General features: G+C 53.2%; 1 protein-coding gene across 2 annotated transcripts in view; it reads left to right on the top strand.

Moving 5' to 3' along the window:
* The window catches only part of MYH9 (myosin heavy chain 9), an 87,403-nt gene extending 74,264 nt beyond the window's left edge, over positions 1 to 13,139 (top strand). For both annotated transcript variants that reach the window (XM_037007043.2, XM_017661313.3), the window contains 16 exons: positions 558 to 770; positions 1,150 to 1,294; positions 2,531 to 2,737; positions 2,962 to 3,066; positions 3,369 to 3,521; positions 4,619 to 4,867; positions 5,890 to 6,102; positions 6,216 to 6,428; positions 6,743 to 6,904; positions 7,858 to 7,986; positions 8,915 to 9,003; positions 9,105 to 9,228; positions 9,526 to 9,734; positions 10,315 to 10,423; positions 10,504 to 10,676; positions 11,608 to 13,139. In XM_037007043.2, the coding sequence (XP_036862938.2) occupies positions 558 to 770; positions 1,150 to 1,294; positions 2,531 to 2,737; positions 2,962 to 3,066; positions 3,369 to 3,521; positions 4,619 to 4,867; positions 5,890 to 6,102; positions 6,216 to 6,428; positions 6,743 to 6,904; positions 7,858 to 7,986; positions 8,915 to 9,003; positions 9,105 to 9,228; positions 9,526 to 9,734; positions 10,315 to 10,423; positions 10,504 to 10,676; positions 11,608 to 11,725 (2,611 nt within the window). In that variant the 3' untranslated portion in view covers positions 11,726 to 13,139. The remainder of the gene's footprint in view (positions 1 to 557; positions 771 to 1,149; positions 1,295 to 2,530; positions 2,738 to 2,961; positions 3,067 to 3,368; positions 3,522 to 4,618; positions 4,868 to 5,889; positions 6,103 to 6,215; positions 6,429 to 6,742; positions 6,905 to 7,857; positions 7,987 to 8,914; positions 9,004 to 9,104; positions 9,229 to 9,525; positions 9,735 to 10,314; positions 10,424 to 10,503; positions 10,677 to 11,607) is intronic.
* The last annotated feature ends 6,244 nt before the right edge of the window (positions 13,140 to 19,383 follow it).

The raw sequence follows: 19,383 nt of genomic DNA, 5'->3' as shown, positions 1-19,383 counted from the left end.
ATGTATTGGCTAAAGGTGTGCTTTTTTTTAAAAGTAGGCTATTTTTTAGAGCAGTTTTAGATTCACACCAGAATTGACCAGAAGGTACAGAGAAATCCCCGTCCCTTCACATGCACAGCCTACCCCACTATCAACTTCCCCTACCGAAGTGGCACATTGGTTAAAATTGGTGAACCTGCGTCGACACATCATCATCACATTATCATTTTAATGTCCATAGCACTTTAAAATATTTTTAGTTGTATTTTTAGTTACTGTAGTCATGGACTATAGCATTTTCCTTTTTTTTTTCTATTTAATATTTGAAACTTTTTATGTTAAAAGAATTCTTAATTTGGAAAATGAAATGATTTCTCTGAGTTTTTCCAGTTCTCAAAGTGATATTGTCCTTAAGTCTTCTGGATGCCTCGGATGTTGTTTTTGCTGAGAGGAGCTTCTAAGGACCACGGCTAGGACTGCCAGAGTGGCTTTGGCTGCACCTCTGTAAAGCCTCTTGCAAACTCTGCTCCCTGAAAGTGGAAATGGCCTCCTCCTCATGTTGTTGGTTTCTTTGGCAGAGTGGAGGAAGAAGCTTCCCAGAAGAATGTGGCCCTAAAGAAGATACGAGAGCTGGAATCTCAGATTTCTGAACTCCAGGAAGACCTAGAGTCTGAGCGTGCTTCTAGGAATAAAGCAGAGAAGCAGAAACGGGACCTGGGGGAAGAACTGGAGGCCCTGAAAACAGAGTTGGAAGACACTCTGGATTCCACGGCTGCCCAGCAGGAGCTCAGGTGTGACATGGGGCCAAACTGGCCAAGTCACTGAGGATGGGAGGCGGGGGGCAGGGAAACGGAGGCTGTAGCCTGGAACGGGTGGACCCTCTGTGCACACAGTGACCTTATCATTGTGTACCAGAGAGCATGGAAGCTGATGCTTCCTCAGCAGCTTCTTCCTGGAGTAGAATAGGAGACCTATTGGAGAACCTGGCTTGGGGTTTGGTGAGGCAAGGGTGGGCTTGAAAGCTGAAAGGGTACGAACCCTCTACAAAGCGTGTCTGTGAGTTTGAGCTGTAGAGGGCGGACAGCTGAGGAGGGAGGCCAGGGGAGAGCAGAGCTGACCGGGACGGCCAGGGCCCCTGTGGGCCACCATTGTAAGGGTGTTCCTCTTCAGGTCCAAGCGTGAACAGGAAGTGAACATCCTGAAGAAGACCCTCGAGGATGAGGCCAAGACCCATGAGGCCCAGATCCAGGAGATGAGGCAGAAGCACTCGCAGGCCGTGGAGGAGCTGGCTGAGCAGCTAGAGCAGACGAAGCGGGTGCGTGGGCTTGCCCGGGACGAGCTCTGTGGCTGCGGCTGCGGGCCAGGCTGCTTTCAGGGGAGGGGCCCTCCTGGGGACCGGCTGCCACCCTGGGCCAGTCCTGCAGAAAAACAGCTCCAGCAACTGACTGCCTGTGTGGAAATCCAGGCTTCAGCTCTTAGCAGCTGTGTGACTTGGGTGAATAAGTACCTCTGTGCTGCGGTTTTCCATCTGTGATAGAACTGTCACATTGTGCCATGGGAGAGGTGGAGCTGGTAGCACACAAAGTACTTAGTAAGGGCTCCACAGTTGTCCAAATATTACTGTTGTCGTTATGATTCTGTTCAACAACCTGCTGTACCAGAGCGCTTCAAGGAATTAGAGCAACCCTGAGTTTCAGAGGGCCTTTGGGCCCCTTCTCTGAAGCCTGGGTCCACCTGGAGTCGTCATGGGAAAACCCTGGGGTTGTTAATCTCAGCCGGATTCTCTGTCGGGCAGCTGTGGCCTGGCAGTGTCTTAACAAGACAAGTCTTGCCTCCTGTGGCTTCCAGTGCACAGCCAGTCTTGGTGGCAGCCTGAAAAGTCAAAGGCTTTTCTGCATCATAGCCTGTCACGCCTCTTTAGAAGCATGCCTTGTCCACCTCTGCCTCCCTTGAGCTTCCCTGCAGCACTGCAGGTTGCAGCCCCTCCTTGTCTGTTAGTTTTTTGCACGCAGGCTGCTGTTGCATCCACAAAGCATGCAGATTCCCCTGAGCTTGCCTGTGATCCTGTGGCCAGCTCAGTACAGGCTAGCATGGGATTGTCTTGAATTCTGTAGACTCCCCTGTTGTATTTTGGGGCACAAAACTACATTATTACTTTGAACATCAGATTTCAAAGAGGCTTTAGTAGAAGTCTAACATGAACAGTGATAACATCACTAAAGTCATCATATCACCAGTGACAACGCCTTGCACTTGACCGTTCCCTTTACCCAGCGGGGACTGATTTGGAGGTGGGGAGACTGAGGCCCTTAGAGCTGAGGACACCTGGCGAACGGCACACACCAGTTGAGTGATGAGTGTGGGTCAGGTCCAAGCCCTCCACATCCAGGGCTCTTGCTAGCCTGCCCCCCAAGCGTTCCCAACATCAGTTTTGCTGTAGAGGCAGCAGATTCCAGTTCAGCAATGGCAGCTCCTCCAGTGGGGTTAGACCAGCGTCATTACCCAGCACAGACACCCCTCCTCAAGGCTGTGCTTCTTTCTTCTCTGCCAGGTGAAAGCCAACCTCGAGAAGGCCAAGCAGACCCTGGAGAACGAGCGAGGGGAGCTGGCCAATGAGGTGAAGGTCCTGCTGCAGGGCAAGGGGGACTCAGAGCACAAGCGCAAGAAAGTGGAGGCCCAGCTGCAGGAGCTGCAGGTGAAGTTCAACGAGGGAGAGCGAGTGCGCACGGAGCTGGCCGACAAGGTCACCAAGCTGCAGGTGAGGCTGGCGGTGCCCTGGGCCAGGCAGTGGTCCCTTCAGCAGTGCCCCAGTCTCTGCCCAGACCCCTGGGGCTTCCACTCTTTCTCTTGCCTCAAACTGACCCCTCAGCGGGGCCTCTGGGGTTCAGCCTCTGACTCAGGTCCCGCTTTGCTTGGGAGAGCCGAGTGGGCCGGGGTGGTCACGGTCATGCTCACGGCCTCTGTCTCCCGTGTCCTGTGCAGATTGAGCTGGACAACGTGACAGGTCTTCTCACCCAGTCTGACAGCAAGTCGAGCAAGCTCACCAAGGACTTCTCCACTCTGGAGTCCCAGCTACAGGACACACAGGTAAGGGCCGTGGTGGGTCCATGCAGCCGGGCCTGCCCCAGGAGGACCCTGTGCCCATGCAGCACTAGCTGCCAGGCCCCTGGGTCTTCTGTTACAGAGCCCCCGTGATTACCCATCCTCCCCTGCATCCACGGGGTCTCTGGGTCCCATCTGGCCTCTGAATCAGAGGGACTGGCACCTCCCTCCTGGCGAGGGTGTGGGGACCGCAAGGCCCCCATGCTGCCCCTCCTGAGCCCCTGGGGACTGCGAGGCCCTGATTCTGCTTCTCCTGAGCCTCTGCTCCCCTCCTGTCCTTGGAGTAGGAGCTGCTGCAGGAGGAGAACCGTCAGAAGCTGAGCCTGAGCACCAAGCTGAAGCAGATGGAGGATGAGAAGAACTCCTTCAAGGAGCAGCTGGAGGAGGAGGAGGAGGCCAAGCGGAACCTCGAGAAGCAGATTGCCACCCTCCATGCCCAGGTTTGGCGCTGGCTCCCCCTCAGGACGCCACGGCCCCCTGGGTGGCTCAGGGAAACTGTTCAGATCCTGCAGGCCTGGGTCGGGCCCCCGTCTGGACATGGAGGCACAACCCTGCCCATAGGGTCCACCAGGCCTGCCCTGAGCTGGGCTCCTGCCCTCTCCAGCCCAGGGCTCTGAGCCGGGGCCCCAGGTAGAGTTCGGGGACCCATGAACTCGAATGGAGGAAATGTCTGCATTTCCACCAGCTCCAGCTGACATTTAGTCTTTCCTTCCATGGTGAACACTGGCAACAAGCCATGGTAGTAGCCACGGGTGCCTGAGGGCTTCACTGGTCACCGTGCCATGCCCTGGCAGGCTTTGGGAATGGCACTGCGACCCTCTCTCCTTCGAGAGCCTGCTAGTTGATGTGCTAAGAATCAGTTGGGCTACTATGTCTGACAACTGCACTTGCCTATATTGTTTTACTTAATAATCCTGTTTTATACACATTATAACATTATTACGGAGGAGGCTGTAATAAAGTTAGAGGAGGAGGCCACATCTAGACTATCAAAGGGCCCAAAGCCAAAAATAGATCAGGAGCCCTGTTCTGGATCCTGTGTCAGGACCTCAGTGGGCCCGCTCAGGGCCCGCACCAACTCAGGGGGGCACCCAGTCTGTTCCATGGTCTGGGCAGGAGCAGCCAGCACTGCACCTGAGGCAGCTTCATCCCCACGTGCAGAGGGCCTGCAGGGTGGCTGCCCCTGGCAGGCAGACTTCCCTGGAGGGCACCAGCCCTGCTCCCTGGGGTGAGGTGAATGGAGGTGGCTCCCCTCTCTGCGCCCATGTCTTTGGGAATCCAGAGGCGTGGTGTCAGTCATGATTGACGGACCTCCTAAAGCTGACCTGCCGTGTCCCCTTCCCCTGGGCTCCATGCACTGGGGCGGTGTCCTCTGCAGAAACTCCGTTTTTCTTGCCCAGTAGGAGAGGGGAGTCTCCATAACTGGGTTGACTCCCTGGCCCTCTGTTCATGGGGTAGCAGGCCAGCTCCCCACTGCCCCAGGCATGGTATGTCACTGAGCAAGTGCCATCCGGGGTGTCTTCTCACTCCTGTTCAGGTGACCGACATGAAGAAGAAGATGGAGGATGGCGTGGGGTGCCTGGAGATGGCGGAGGAGGTCAAGAGGAAGCTCCAGAAGGACCTGGAGGGGCTGGGCCAGCGCTACGAGGAGAAGGTGGCCGCCTATGATAAGCTGGAGAAGACCAAGACGCGGCTGCAGCAGGAGCTGGACGACCTGCTTGTGGACCTGGACCACCAGCGGCAGAGCGTCTCCAACCTGGAGAAGAAGCAGAAGAAGTTCGACCAGGTGTGTGCACGCAGAGACCACTGGAGAAGCAAGGCCTGGGGTGCTGGCACCCCAGCTCCAGGAGGGACCCTCTCCTTTCCAGTTGGTTGAGGGGCCTGGCAGGAAAGCATCTTTGTGTGACAGGTTTAGGAGCAACTTAACACCTTTCTGGCGTCTTTTATTTTTCAAATTTTCTATAATGAACCAGTTTTACTATTATTTAGGATTTTTATTTATATGTTCATACCTCATCCTCATTCTGAAAGATCTGAGGCCACTTACAGAGACACAGACAATGGGGTGGGAGCGAAAAACTAGAATAAATCAGGGGGCAGCAAAACCGGCCGAGTGCAGGCCGCTGGCTGTGTGGCCAAAGGTGAGTGAGGCTCGGCCTGCTCCTGCTCACGTCCCCTCCGGCTCCTGCCATGCTGTCGTGGAGTTACACAGGGTCTGCCGTCAGGCTGCAAGGTCTGAAGCATTCATCATCTGGCACTTGAAGAAATAAGTCTGTGGAATAAAGAGATACGGGGGCAAAAGGAACGGAAGGTGGGAGAAGAGGATCTGGTAATCTAACTTGACATCCTTGGAGGAGGGCCATAGGTAGGATTTGGGTTTCTAAGCAGCCAGGTTCACATTCATTTCAGAAAAATGCCAACTGGTCATTCAGAAGACCCAAAACCTTTTCTGGTTCTGAGGGTGAAATATTTCCTATGGGGTCTCAGGGAAGGGGCACCATGTGATGTAAAGAATTGGGATAATCAGGTGATAAAAACTAGGCAGACTTTAAAGGATGGTGGCAGAGGCCATCTCAGCCCCCGTCCTGTTACGAGGACACAGCGGAGGAGGTGTGTCGCCCTTGGGCCCAACCAGGTGCCTGGGCAGCAGCCTTGTGCCTGCTGCTCTTGGTCCATCTCCCCTCAATCGTGGCACCTCATTCTCCAAGGCGCTCCGGTACGGGTGCTTTGCCCTCATGAGGTCAGCAGGCTCTGAGCTCTTCCCAGGAGCCTGCTGCTCGAGCCTCACGGTGCCCACCTCTTTCCCAGCTCCTGGCTGAGGAGAAGACCATCTCTGCCAAGTATGCAGAGGAGCGCGACCGGGCCGAGGCAGAGGCCCGGGAGAAGGAGACCAAGGCGCTGTCGCTGGCCCGGGCCCTGGAGGAAGCCATGGAACAGAAGGCGGAACTGGAGCGGCTCAACAAACAGTTCCGCACAGAGATGGAGGACCTCATGAGTTCCAAGGACGACGTCGGCAAGAGCGTGAGTATCGAGCCAGTGGGCCTCTGGAGGGACCTGGGCGGGTGGACACTGCAGCCAGAGACCGCGGAGACCTCCCATCCATCCGTTCCTGACCTGGTTCCATCGGGGGGCAGGTCCACGAGCTAGAGAAGTCCAAGCGGGCCCTGGAGCAGCAGGTGGAGGAGATGAAGACCCAGCTGGAGGAGCTGGAGGATGAGCTGCAGGCCACCGAGGACGCCAAGCTGCGGCTGGAGGTGAACCTGCAGGCCATGAAGGCCCAGTTCGAACGGGACCTGCAGGGCCGCGACGAGCAGAACGAGGAGAAGAAGAAGCAGCTGGTCAGACAGGTGCGGGCCGCCCTTCCTTCCCCACGGACGGGTTCGGCTCCACTGCCACGCAGGGGTGCAGGGCCACCCTGCTTCCAGCAGGCTTCCTTTCTCCTCTACCTGGGTGTGTTAAAAATGGGACCACTCCTCCGGGTCCTTGCATTCCAGGTCTCTGTCCCGGGGGTCAGCGTCCTTTAGGGTTTGCCCAGTCAGTAACCCTCCCTGGCCCCTAAAGTCCCGTGGACCCAGAGGACTGGGCCAAGGCCCCCTGGGCTCAGAGCTGGAGCAGGGCCTGTGTGTGGGTCCGGCCTCCCAAGCTGCGGGCATCCCCCCAGGTGCGGGAGATGGAAGCAGAGCTTGAGGATGAGCGGAAGCAGCGCTCGATAGCGGTCGCCGCTCGGAAGAAGCTGGAGATGGACCTGAAGGACCTGGAGGCCCACATCGACTCGGCCAACAAGAACCGAGACGAAGCCATCAAACAGCTGCGGAAGCTGCAGGTGGGTCAGGCCCGAGCAGCCGAATCTGGCTGCACACGGTGATGCTGGGCTTAGACTCCAGTGGGGCAGGGGCACAAGGGGGTGGCTGGTGAATGGGACCTGCCACCTGCCCCTCTCTGAGGAAGGTCTTGGGTACATTAGCCCCGCCTCAAAGATGGGAGACTCAGCTACCCAGGGTTGAGTGGGAACAAACAGAAGCAAACTGGCAATAATACGCTCATTGGCTTTGAGTACATTAAACAAACAAATGTAAACCTAGAGATGCAGTGGAGATGGGAAAGATCGTCACTTAGTGGCACATTTCCAGAATAAACCAGAAATGGCCCAGGTACTGACCCAATCCAGCCTTAATGGTTGGTGACGGAAGGTTCCAAGCCAGTGGTTCAGAGAAGGAACCCAGAGCACATACTTGGGAAAATCTTTACCTCAGCAATAATTAAAGAATAACAAGCACATGGTGCCCAGCAAACCAGCAACAGTAACAAACGTGGAGGGCTGTTGCTGGTGAGGTGGTAGGGCATAGACGCTGTCACTGCTGGTGGCAGTGGAATCTGGTCCCTTCTGGCCCTGGCAGTCAAGAGCTACACTATCTGACCTAGGGAACCCCAATTTGGGGTTTACCTGCAAACTTTTATTAAAAAAGCTATTTGATCAAGGTCTTTAGAGTTAAAACAAATCACAGGAGAACAAAGGAAATGTGTTTCTGCCATGTGGTTGGGGGTAACTTGGCAGATGGGTGCTGACCTAGAGTAGTGGGTGTGTGTTGGGAAAGGGGCCAGGGTGCTGGATTCAAGTCAACAGGAAGTTGTAGAAAGTAAACAACAGAATGCAACTTGATTGTACTTAGGTCCTTACAGTCAGAAAGAACAGGAATGGTATGGGGTAAAGAGGTGGTGTAGGCGGGATGCGCAGTGGCTGGGGTGGCGGTGCCAAGCCTCTCCACCCGCCCCCAGGCCCAGATGAAGGACTACATGCGCGAGCTGGAGGACACGCGCGCCTCCCGCGAGGAGATCCTGGCTCAGGCCAAGGAGAACGAGAAGAAACTGAAGAGCATGGAAGCTGAGATGATTCAGCTGCAGGAGGTTCAGGCTGGGGCCCAGGGTGGGCGGAGGTGGCACTCAGGGTGGCTGCCCTCTGGCCAGCAGGTGGCAGCCCAGGGCCACCACCAGGCCAGCCTGAGCCACCTGGGCAGGGCGGGGGCGCAAAAACTGAGCCAAGCAGGGTTTCATTAAGTAGCAGTGCTCCCCAGTGTTATTAAAACATGTGTAGGAATTAAACTGTTACCATTTGGGGCCAGCTCCCTTGTGTGAAATGAGGCTTTGTGGTAATGACCACCTCCTACTGGCAAAGAGGGATCCCTCCCAGATGCTTCCACACTGCTTGTCCCCCTCAGGTCCCTTGTCTGTCACACATGAGGAACATGGTAAAAGCATTCCCGGGGCACTAGATGGTCTTCCACTATGTGAGGTTACTGGCCAGCAGGCCAGATACCTGGGCATAATCTCGTCCACTCTTACCCAGCTGGCTGTGCTCTCCTTCCTGGGCCTGTGGCGATCCCTGCCTCTGAGGGCACATGGGGTCTCTGTCAAGGCTGCCTCTCCCTCAGGGTGAAGCCCGTCCCCTGCACCTGGCTTTCAGAGCCCTCAGCCTCTGACCCCAGCTCACATCCCTGTCGCATCCCGGACTCCAGTCTCCCCAGAACCCAGAGGGACTGCGTCATGTTGGGCCCAGATGGTTTCTTCTCTATCTCTGCATCCCCAGCACCTGGCTTGGTTCCTAGCCCTTGGATGCAGGGGCTTTGCACACGTGTGGTGCCTGTGCTGTGATCTCAGAGGAAGGAATCAGCCCTGTGAGCCAGGAGGGCTCATGGGGAAGCAGGCCTGGGAGGGGATTTGGGAGGAGAGGGCCAGGGGCTTGGGGAGGATGGCACCGCAGAGTGCCAGGGATAGAAGAGGTGGGCTCAGGGCTGCCAGCTGCCCCAGTGGGTCACGTTCTGGGTTTTCATGGCAGGAACTGGCAGCTGCCGAGCGTGCCAAGCGCCAGGCCCAGCAGGAGCGGGATGAGCTGGCGGACGAGATTGCCAACAGCAGCGGCAAAGGGTGAGCCACTCACGGCGCTCATGCTCAGCAGAGCACAGCGGGAGGCGGGGGTGCCCTGCTCCTGGAATGGGCCCCTGCTCACTGGCGCCCCCTGCACACAGAGCCCTGGCGCTGGAGGAGAAACGGCGCCTGGAGGCCCGCATCGCGCAGCTGGAGGAGGAGCTGGAGGAGGAGCAGGGCAACACGGAGCTGGTGAACGACCGGCTGAAGAAGGCGAACCTGCAGGTGCGTGGCGGGGCTGCCAGGCTTCCTGTGCCCATTGTCCCACAAAGCAGCCAGCTGAAGACGGTCCCCGACTGCTGAGGGGAGAAGGTCCTGGCACCCAGGAAGGTCTCCCTGTTGAGAGCTGAGAAACTTCTCTCTCGGTGTTGAGAAGTTCCAGGATCCTGACTGTTGGGAAGACCTAGAGCTCAGAGCCCCAGGGCCTGGTGTTGGCAGGGGCGAGGCAGATCCGGCTGCCCCACTCTGTCCCCAACCAACACCCCCAGCCTTCCTCCTGGTCACCAGTGCCTCTTCCCATAGATCGACCAGATCAACACTGACCTGAACCTCGAGCGCTGCCATGCCCAGAAGAACGAGAATGCGCGGCAACAGCTGGAGCGCCAGAACAAGGAGCTCAAGGTCAAGCTGCAGGAAATGGAAGGCACTGTCAAGTCCAAGTTCAAGGCCTCCATCACCGCCCTGGAGGCCAAGATCGCCCAGCTGGAGGAGCAGCTAGACAACGAGACCAAGTATGTGCCCCTCTCCCGTCTCCTGGGACAGTCTGGAGGCAGTTCCTGTCCTGAGGCCTGTCAGGAGCCAGCTTTCTGACCCCGAGCCTGTTTTCCCCATCCTGAGGGGCTGTCATTCCTTTCACTGGGGCCTTGTGCAGGTTGAATAGGAGCCCACAGCCCATCTCTGAAGTTGGAGGTTCTAACGACTGTCTCTAAGGGCTGAATCAGAGAGTGGGGTTTCCTGCCCATGTAGGCAGCCAGTCTGCAGGCTCAGCAACACTGAACCTTCTTTGGAGGTACCAGGGGTCACACTAGGCCCCAAATCTCAACTGTCCCTTTTCCTCACTACGTATGTGCTGTTTGAGTGTGTTGCTTCCCAGAGCCTATTTACTCATCTGTGAAAGGGGCTAATCACAGAGCCTCCCAGAAGTGCCCAAGCACATCGTGGGTGTTCAGGGAATGAAGATGGTCTCCTTAGCATCAAGGCCTCCCTGAGGGGGAAACACCTGTGAGACCCAGATTGGTTGTCCAGCTTGTGGTTTGTTGGGCAGACCCCCTGGAGGGTGTCCTCCTGAGCCACCATGTCTGTGCCTCGCAGGGAGCGCCAGGCAGCCTGCAAGCAGGTGCGTCGGGCCGAGAAGAAGCTGAAGGATGTGCTGCTGCAGGTGGATGATGAGCGGAGGAACGCCGAGCAGTACAAGGACCAGGTGTGTTTGCCGGCAGAGCAGAGGGACCAGGTGGGCCACCTGCATCGAGCCCCTAAGGGCCAATGGCCGTGTCTTCGTAGGCTGACAAGGCATCCACCCGCCTGAAGCAGCTCAAGAGACAGCTGGAGGAGGCCGAGGAGGAGGCCCAGCGGGCCAACGCCTCCCGCCGGAAGCTTCAGCGTGAGCTGGAGGACGCCACCGAGACCGCCGATGCCATGAACCGTGAGGTCAGCTCCCTCAAGAACAAGCTCAGGTGAGCCTCCCATTCCTGCTCGCCCCCCTCCAGCCGTGCCGCCACCTCTACTCGGCCCTGCGCAAGCTTGTTTCCCCCCTATAAACAGTGAGTGCTGCGAATCACAGCACAGAAATGAAGGCTCCTGTGCACTGGGTCACGTTTCTCAGCTAGGTGTCTGTGGGCAAGGTGCCCGTCAGGCTGGCCTCCCGGGCTGTCACCTGCCTTTGGAATAAATGACTGGTCGCGTGGCTGCTCTCAGCCTGATGAGAATGCCTCCCTCCAGGTGTTTGGATTACGAGTTGCCTGAGGCAGCCTGCTGGGCCCTGGCACATATTATAATAGTGCCTAGTAAACTTGTGCCGAGTGAATCCTGGGGTCACCTTGCCACGCCTGTGCAAAGGAGATGGGCTTCCAGGCATTTCTACGGCAGTGTTACCGAAGAATTAAGGGCTGTGGCTGAGGGTCCAAGATTCTTACTCTCTCCTTTTCACCTGGATCCTTTTTTTCTTTATAAGCATAAAAGCAACAATAGCAGACATTCTCATCAGTATTGGTATGAATTTTCTTACGCATGATCAGGAGATGCCTGACCGTAAGCCGTCATCCTGTATCTCAGTTCCACCTGTTTGGTACTAAGTTGGAGCTGGGGTGGCATTTTGTATACCTAAAAAGACCCCAGGATTCACTCGGCAAGACCCCATCTACTCTTGGCTTCTCCCCTTTGCAGTCAGTTCCAGTTCCCTGGCAGTGTTTTGCTAGGTGTTGGGTTAAACCTGCGTCCTCAGAGCCCTCCTGCCCTACCTGGAGGCCGTGCTCCGCAGGCTGCATGCCCCTCGCTTCTCCACAGGGAGGCCAGGTGCCTGGTTTCCCACTGAAGATCCCTTTCAATCATGTGAGCTCTCCTGTGGCCATCCTGGCCAGCACTGCTGACCTCTGCCTCTGCCCCCAGGCGTGGGGACCTGCCATTTGTCGTGCCCCGCCGGATGGCCCGGAAAGGTACCGGCGACTGCTCGGACGAGGAGGTGGACGGCAAAGCCGATGGGGCTGAAGCCAGACCTGCCGAGTAACCTCTCCTCCTGCTGCCCAGGACAGGCGGAGGGACCGACGGACGACTCTGCCTCTCCTTCGTAGCCCCTGCAGGACCCCTCTCACCTTCTTGGGACTGCTGTGACCGTGACCCCAACCCCGTCCCACCAGGCCCAGGGACCTCAGGCCTGTGCCACCCCCCCACCCCCTCCCCCAGGCCTTATTGAGGGCTTTTGGCTTCCTCTGCTGCAGCCCCTACTGCTCCCCTCCCCACCCCCCAGAATCTGATACCAAAGAGTCAGGGTCCTGGGCCCCCGCCTGGGAACAGAGTGACCAGCAGGATCTTCAGCCCTGTTGCCAAAAACCACCAGATGGTGAGGCAAGGAGGGCAGGCCATGGGGGTGGGCAAGAATTTTCTATGAATCTATTTTTCTTCAGACTGAGTTTTGATATCCCGACACCCCAGAAAAGTTGTCACCTTCCCCCACCTCTGCCACCAGCTCTTCCCCACCCCTCCCTTTGCTGTTGGCAATCACACGTGGTGACCTCACACCCTCTGCCTGCCAGCCCCCAACTCCCGGGGGCTATGGGTAGCCCCGCAAGAGCAGGCCCAGGGGCTCCATCTCTGTGCAGGGCACAGAACGCAGGGGGCAGGGAGGGAAGGTAGTTCTCCCCTCGCCCCCTGGGCAGCGCCACTGTCCCCTTCCTGATTCTAAAGTCTCAAGTGCAATGATGACCCTCTTCCCTCCCTTGCCGAGAGCAGCCTGCCCCTGCACAGCAAGGCTGTGGGGCCGAGCTGGGAAGGCCAGCAGTGGCTTCTCCCAACACTCTTGGGGACCAAATATATTTAATGGTTAAGGGACTTGTCCCAAGTTTGACAGCAGAACATTAGAAAGGGCCAGTGGCCCTCCCACGCGATCTCGTACCTACTCTAGGACTGAGGCCCGAGGGTAGTATATCTGCACCGTTGACTCAGAATGGTTTAAAAATCTGCCATCTGGACAGATGTTTTTGAAAGGAAAAGGAAAATGGTTTCTTTTTTTACCCCTTCTTGTAATAAATGATAATATTCCAAGTCTATCACTGCCTCCTTCGGAACCATGTTTAGAAGAGAGTAGCTTGTCCTACACTGGTCTACACTGGTTGCTGAATTTACCTATATTCCTAACTGTTTTGTATATGCTGCATCTAGACTTATGGCAAAGAAGGCATTTTTTTTTTTTTTAAAGGAAACAAACTCAATGAATCATGAAGATACGTAAAAGTTTTATATGCCTAAAAAGCTCTGAGTTCAGGTCCCAGTTGCTGTCACAAAGGAGTGAATGGAACTCCCCGCCAGCCCTTTTTTATATAATAAAAGTGCCTTAGCATGTGTTGCCGCTGTCACCACTACAGTAAGCTGGTTTACAGATGTTTTCCACTGAGCGTCACAATAAAGAGTACCATGTGCTATGAGCCATGTGTCTGCTGACATCTGTCTGACGGACGAGGTGGCCTGGAGGGCCTGGGTTTTGCGTGGGCAGCAGGTACCTACTGTGTAGTCTTCTGCAGGAAGCTTCCAGCAGCGCTGGAAGGGCGGGGCTGTCATGCAGAAAAGTGAGGTAGAAAGGAAGTCTGGGCCAGAGTCAAGGATCTGGGAGTGTCTCATAGGGCCCTTGTTCATTTCAGTTAGCAGCACCTGCCGTGGGCTGGGCACCGAGCCGGCACTGGGGCAGAGACTCAGGCCAGGCGCTGACTCCTGGGAGGCCATGGTCATCAGCCAGTGCAAAGCCTGCCCTACAGAGCTTAGTCCCAAGCATCCAATAAGCAGGAATAAGGGACTCAGTGAATTGGCCTATGGGTATCCGAGTGGGAAGCTCTTCACAGGACTACCAGACTTTGTCCATTCATTCATTTTAACAAAGGCTGAGCATAAACCAGGCCCCTTGCTAGGCACCCTGAGTACAAGGGCAGTGAGGGCAGGAGAGGAGGGGGGAAAAGGCTTTCCTCAGAATATGGTGCCCACTCAGTACAGATGTGGACTCCCAGCCTGTCTGCACACTGGCACCCCAGGGCCCATTTGGCCAGCATGGTTGCTAAAGAGAGCTGCACATTGCTAGTCAGGACACCCTAAGCCTCCAACCTCCCACCCGGCGAGCCTTCAAGCAGGTGCACTTCCAGCCCCTGGGAAAGGAGCAACAGGAGGTGACGAGAGGTAGGTTTCTATGGAAACCAAGTCACAAGCAAACAACTGGGGGAGGTCAATTCAAGCAGGGGTACGTGAGGCCCAGTAGTCTCCCCAGCTCATGGAAGAGAGGGGACCTGGACACAGCACTCTGACTTAAGAATTTCTGGGTAGCTTTTCTGTCCCTTGAGGCAGGGAGCTGTGTCAGGAGCATGTTGATCCCCAGCACCAGATGCAGGTGGTCAGCATGGGCCAGCCAGACCCAGCTCCCTGCAGCCACTTGGGACTCAGGCTGCCAGGTTCCCCTCAATGCCAGGTGAGATCCGGGCAACACATTCTAGTGGTATTTTAGGTTTTGTGAGTCAGCTTGAGCCAACAGGAAGAATTTAGGGAGGAGAACTGCATTTTTAGAATGTTTGAGGTTTTTAGGTTTTCTCTTCCTCCAGGGTGTCAGCCTTAAAAATAAAAGACTTACTTTACCAGCAAAATTAATTTATTTGAGAACAGTAGAGGAATTGCAATTCGTGACAAGCAAAAACCATTGTGAACCACAGCAAGTTCAGCTTTCATTGGGTTTTAGGAGAACATTGGGGAGTGTTCTTTTAAACAACAGGTCGTTGGAGAAGAACAAGAATTCGGGGCTGTGGAGCTTTGTCGCTGGCTGCAGCGGTGGTCAGCGCGCTCTTGCTGGGGCAGGGAGGAATCCTTTTTCCTAAAAGCAGATGAAACTCCTCTGTGAAAAGCGCCCTCCCTCAAGATCATTCTTCCCTTCCTCCCGCTGTTTCTGCAGACGACAACCAGCCGAGCGTGCGTGAGCGCCCCTGGCAGGGCTGCGTGCGTCCAGCGTCACGGGACTGGGCCTGGCCCGGGAAGCCCAGCCCCGCACCCCCATTTTTGGGTAAATTGCCTCACCCCACTGAACCTTTGTTTTCTCTTTTGTGAAACAGGTCATAAACGTCTTCCTCACAGAGCAGTTGTAACAGACAATTATGTGTGTGCAAGTTGAAAGGGCTCAGGAACTGCTCTTTTTTTTCCACCAAGTTGAGCTTTTTAAGGGTTTTCTTAATTGGGATAAAATATGCATAGCATACAATTTGCCATCTTAACCATTTTTAAGGGTACAATTCAGGGGCATTAAGTTTATTCACATTGCCGTGCAGTCATTACCATCCATCCACAGAACTTTTTTCATCTAAAACCGAAAGAAACTCTGTCCCCTGTAAACCCTAACTCCCCATTCCTCCGCCCCCTCTTCCCTGGCAACCAGAGCTTGACTTCCTGTCTTCCTGAATCTGACTTCTGTAAGTGTCAATCTGACTGTTGTCTGTCAACTCATACCGTTTGTCCTTTTGCAACTGGCTTTTTCTTAACATTTTTTTTTAGTGCGGTAAAATATACATAACAAAATTGACCATTTTAGCCAATGGTATTAAATACATTCACAATGTTGTGTAACCATCACCACCCTCATAGTGCAGGCCCTGAGAGGTGGTTTTCTGTGTTTTTTTTTCATTCTTGGTAATGCAAGTGCCTGCCTAGGCTTTGATTGCCGAGGCAATCCACTTCCAGAGGACTATCTTGAATAAACACACAGCCAGGCTGCCTTTCCCTGGCTGAGGCGCCTTGTTTCAGAGGTCTCCATGAACTTGGCCGTGCCGCACCCTTCCTGTTTTGGGAACAGCTGAACTGCAAGTGACGTCCTCTCTTGGGGCCGAAGCTTTTTGCCACATTGCAGTAGGGAGCAGTGCCTTCCAACTTAAAATCATCTAATCAGTTACTAAACTTCCTATTTTATGTATTTAAGTAGTTTTTGTTGAAGTATTGTTGATATACAATCATATATTGGTTTCAAGTATACAACACAGTGGTTCAGCAGTTACCCACATTATTAAATAACTAGCACAGTTACTGTCAACCTAGGAAGATGTTACAGAATCATTGCCTATATTCTCCATGCTGCACTGCTGTCCCCGTGACTAACTTACATGATGATTGGGAATTTTGTGCCCTTTATCCCCCTCACTCTCCCTCCCATCCCAGCCCCTCCCCCACGGTAACTGCCAGTCACTGCTCAGTGTCTACGAGTCTACTGCTTTTTGTTCATTTTGTTTTGTTTTGAGATCCTACAAATAAGTGAAATTATATGGTATTTGTCTTTCTCCACCTAACTTAATTCACTGAGTATAATACCCTCTGGATCCATCCATATTGTCACAAATGGCAGGATTTATTTCTTATGGCTGAATAATATTCCATCATATATATATGTACCACTTCTCCTTTATCCATTCATCTATTGATAGACATTTTGGTTGCTTCCACATCTTGGCTGTTGTAAATAATGTGACAATAAGCATAGGGGTGCATATATCTTTTCGAATCAGGGATTTTGTTTTCTTCTGGTAAATTCCTAGAAGTAGATCAACTACCTGTTTTAAATTGGAATACAAAAGCTACTTTGTTCACTCAGAGAATGTGTCCAATTCTCTTGAAAATTGTATATACATTAAAAGTAAACACATTTATGTCTTGGCTTCAACATAAAAATATTAAGATTAAAATCACAATGAGATATCACCTCACACCAGGTAAGGATGGCTACCATCCAAAAGACAAACAACAACAAATGTTGGCGAGGTTGTGGAGAAAGGGGAACCCTCCTACACTGCTGGTGGGAATGTAAATTAGTTCAACCATTGTGGAAAGCAATATGGAGGTTCCTCAAAATAGACTTAACATTTGACCCAGGAATTCCACTTCTAGGAATTTACCCTAAGGATGCAGCACTCCAGTTTGAAAAAGACAGATGCACCCCCATGTTTATCACAGCACTATTTACAATAGCCAAGAAATGGAAGCAACCTAAGTGTCCATCAGTAGATGAATGAATAAAGAAGATGTGGTACATATACACAATGGAATATTATTCAGCCATAAGAAGAAAACAAATCCTCCAATTTGCAAGAACATGGATGGAGCTAGAGGGTATTATGCTCAGTGAAATAAGCCAAGCGGAGAAAGACAAATACCAAATGATTTCACTCATCTGTGAAGTATAAGAACAAAAGAAAAACTGAAGGAACAAAACAGCAGCAGAATCACAGAAACCAAGAATGGACTAACAGTTACCAAAGGGAAAGAGACTGGGGAGAATGGGAGGGGAGAGAGGGATAAGGGCGGGGAAGAAGAAAGGGGGTATTACGATTAGCATGTATAATGTGGGGGTTGGGGGAGAGGGGAGGGCTGTGCAACACAGAGAAGACAAGTAGTGGTTCTACAACATCTTACTATGGTGATGGACAGTGACTGTAATGGGGTTTGTGGGGAGGACTTGGAGTAGGGGAGAGCCTAGTAAACATAATGTTCTTCATGTAATTGTAGATTAATGGTAACAAAATAAAAAGCAAACAAACATAAAATTATATATACCCCCCCAAAAAAAATATATATATATATATATTAAGATTATGGGTTTGATTTTGTCATCTTTATACTTAGTTGTAAACTGTGCTGAAGTTCACAATCGCTCACTCAGGGCCCAGTTTCACCACCTGAGGAATGAATGGCAGGATTTTCTACCAAGTGGCTTCTTGTCACTTCCCAGAGTCACCAATGGCTGCCGGCATGAATGCCATCCTCCTGTGCTCTGCAGTCCCAAGATGGCTATCTCTGCTGCCCCTCTGATGACCTCAGAAGTCCCCATCTCACATATTTTGCAGAGCCATACCCACCCTCCCTGTCCCTACACAGAGGGAGAACAGTGAGGTGGAGTCCCTGCTCTGAAACACAACACACAATGTCCATCCTGGCTGAGCCACGGTGCCTCCCCACGGGCGGGAGAGACTTCTGCGTGCCTCTGGCTGCTGACTCTTCCTGCCTCCCCCGGTGGTGCTGGTGGCATCTGTCCACACCTCCCTGTGCAGTTTCATGGTTACTTCCCCACAGGGCTGAAAGGTTGAAGAGAGAACGTTTAAGGTTAAAAGGTTATGCACTTTAAAAGTGCGGGCAACCTCAGAGACAAGAGCACATTGAAAGATTGGGGATTCCCCCTTTTAAAGATTTTTTTCAGGAATGTGACAAAGGGCTAGGGGTGTGGACTTGTTAAGTGGTCCCTGAATATTTTAAATTCACTTAACACAAGAAATTTACTGCTCTGATTCCCTCCTAGGATAGCAGCTTCCTGGTCTGGGAGCATATCAATCAAGACTGCCTGCCCTTCCTCCAAGGTGGGCTGAGTTATTGTCTGTTTGCTAAAGAGTAAGTTAGGAATCTTACTTCTCCACTTCCTGGGTGTTAAAATGCAATCTTATCTTTAGGTTGGAATCCTTCCCTCCTTTTACTATGTTGTTGATGGCTGGACCTGCTTGCTAAACTAGTTGCCCAGGTTGCAAATTACTTGATCAGGGCTGAAGGAGGAAAAACAGCATATAGATAAAGTTAAAAAAATTAAACTGGGCCTGCATGATTAACACAATAAAGACATGAGCTATGGTGAGATACTTTCCTTTATCTGGGGAATATTCAGACATTCCCAGGCCAAGTTGCTCCTGACCTTTTGAGCTTTAACTGATTAACTCATTAACTCTTGAGTTTTTTCTGGCTCTCTAGTTTTTACTGGTTAACATCTTGGGTCCCTTGTAGTGGGTTTTACTGGCCTTAAATCTCCACCCCGCTCATATCTATTTTCCTGTCTAAAAGTAATGTCCATCACTCTTCTTTCCTTCCCTCAAAACCTGGGGCCACTATGCTCCATGGACTTTGCCTGGATAAACAGCCCTCTGTGGAAGAGTCAGGCTGGCCTCTGTGTGTACGTGGTTGGGGGTTCAGACCCACTCCCAGCCTCTTGCCTGGGCAAAGGGAAAAGTCCAAAAGCCATCCAGCTGCACAACTTACAGGCCGTGGGACTGCCCCCTCTCAGTTTCTCTATCTGTAAAATGGGGCCTATGGCTCCAAGAGCTGATGTGAGGGTTGGGAATGCATGGAAGGTGCCAGCACAGGGGCTGGCCCACGCTCCACCCTGCATCCATGGTGGCTTCTCTGCTCAGGAACCAAGCAGGAAGCAGGACTCACTTTCTGTTTCCAGACAGTTTGGAGTTGCCATCACACTGGCCTTCCTCAGAAAGTCCTCTGTTTGGAAAGAAGACCTGTTGTCAAGTGGAAATAGCCAGGGTAGAAGACAGCAGTGTTCCCTCAGCCCCCTCCCACAGACTTCTCATCCATGTAAAAGGCATTGACCATCAAGGATTAGGGTGACCCAAGGGCACTGGAGCTGTCCCTGCCATGAGGGACAAGTCTAGAGGGAGACTGGATCAAAAGCGGTCGGGGGAGACACGGACATAGAGGCCAAGCAGTGAGCTTAGGCCCCTCCCCCAGGTGCCATGGGAGTGGAGCAGGGCACAGTGGACCCTGCCAGAGAGGATGCTGGAGGGCTTCTCAGAGGAGGTGATAGCAGAGTTGGGCTTTGAAGTATAAGCATGATTTTCCCATGTGGTAGAACCAGGTGCTCCTGAAAGAAGGGCCTGCATAAGCAAATGT

The sequence above is a fragment of the Manis javanica genome, chromosome 10 (assembly GCF_040802235.1).
Source record: "Manis javanica isolate MJ-LG chromosome 10, MJ_LKY, whole genome shotgun sequence".
NCBI classification, from domain to species: Eukaryota; Metazoa; Chordata; class Mammalia; order Pholidota; family Manidae; genus Manis; species Manis javanica.
This window is presented reverse-complemented; position numbering and strand designations above follow the sequence as displayed.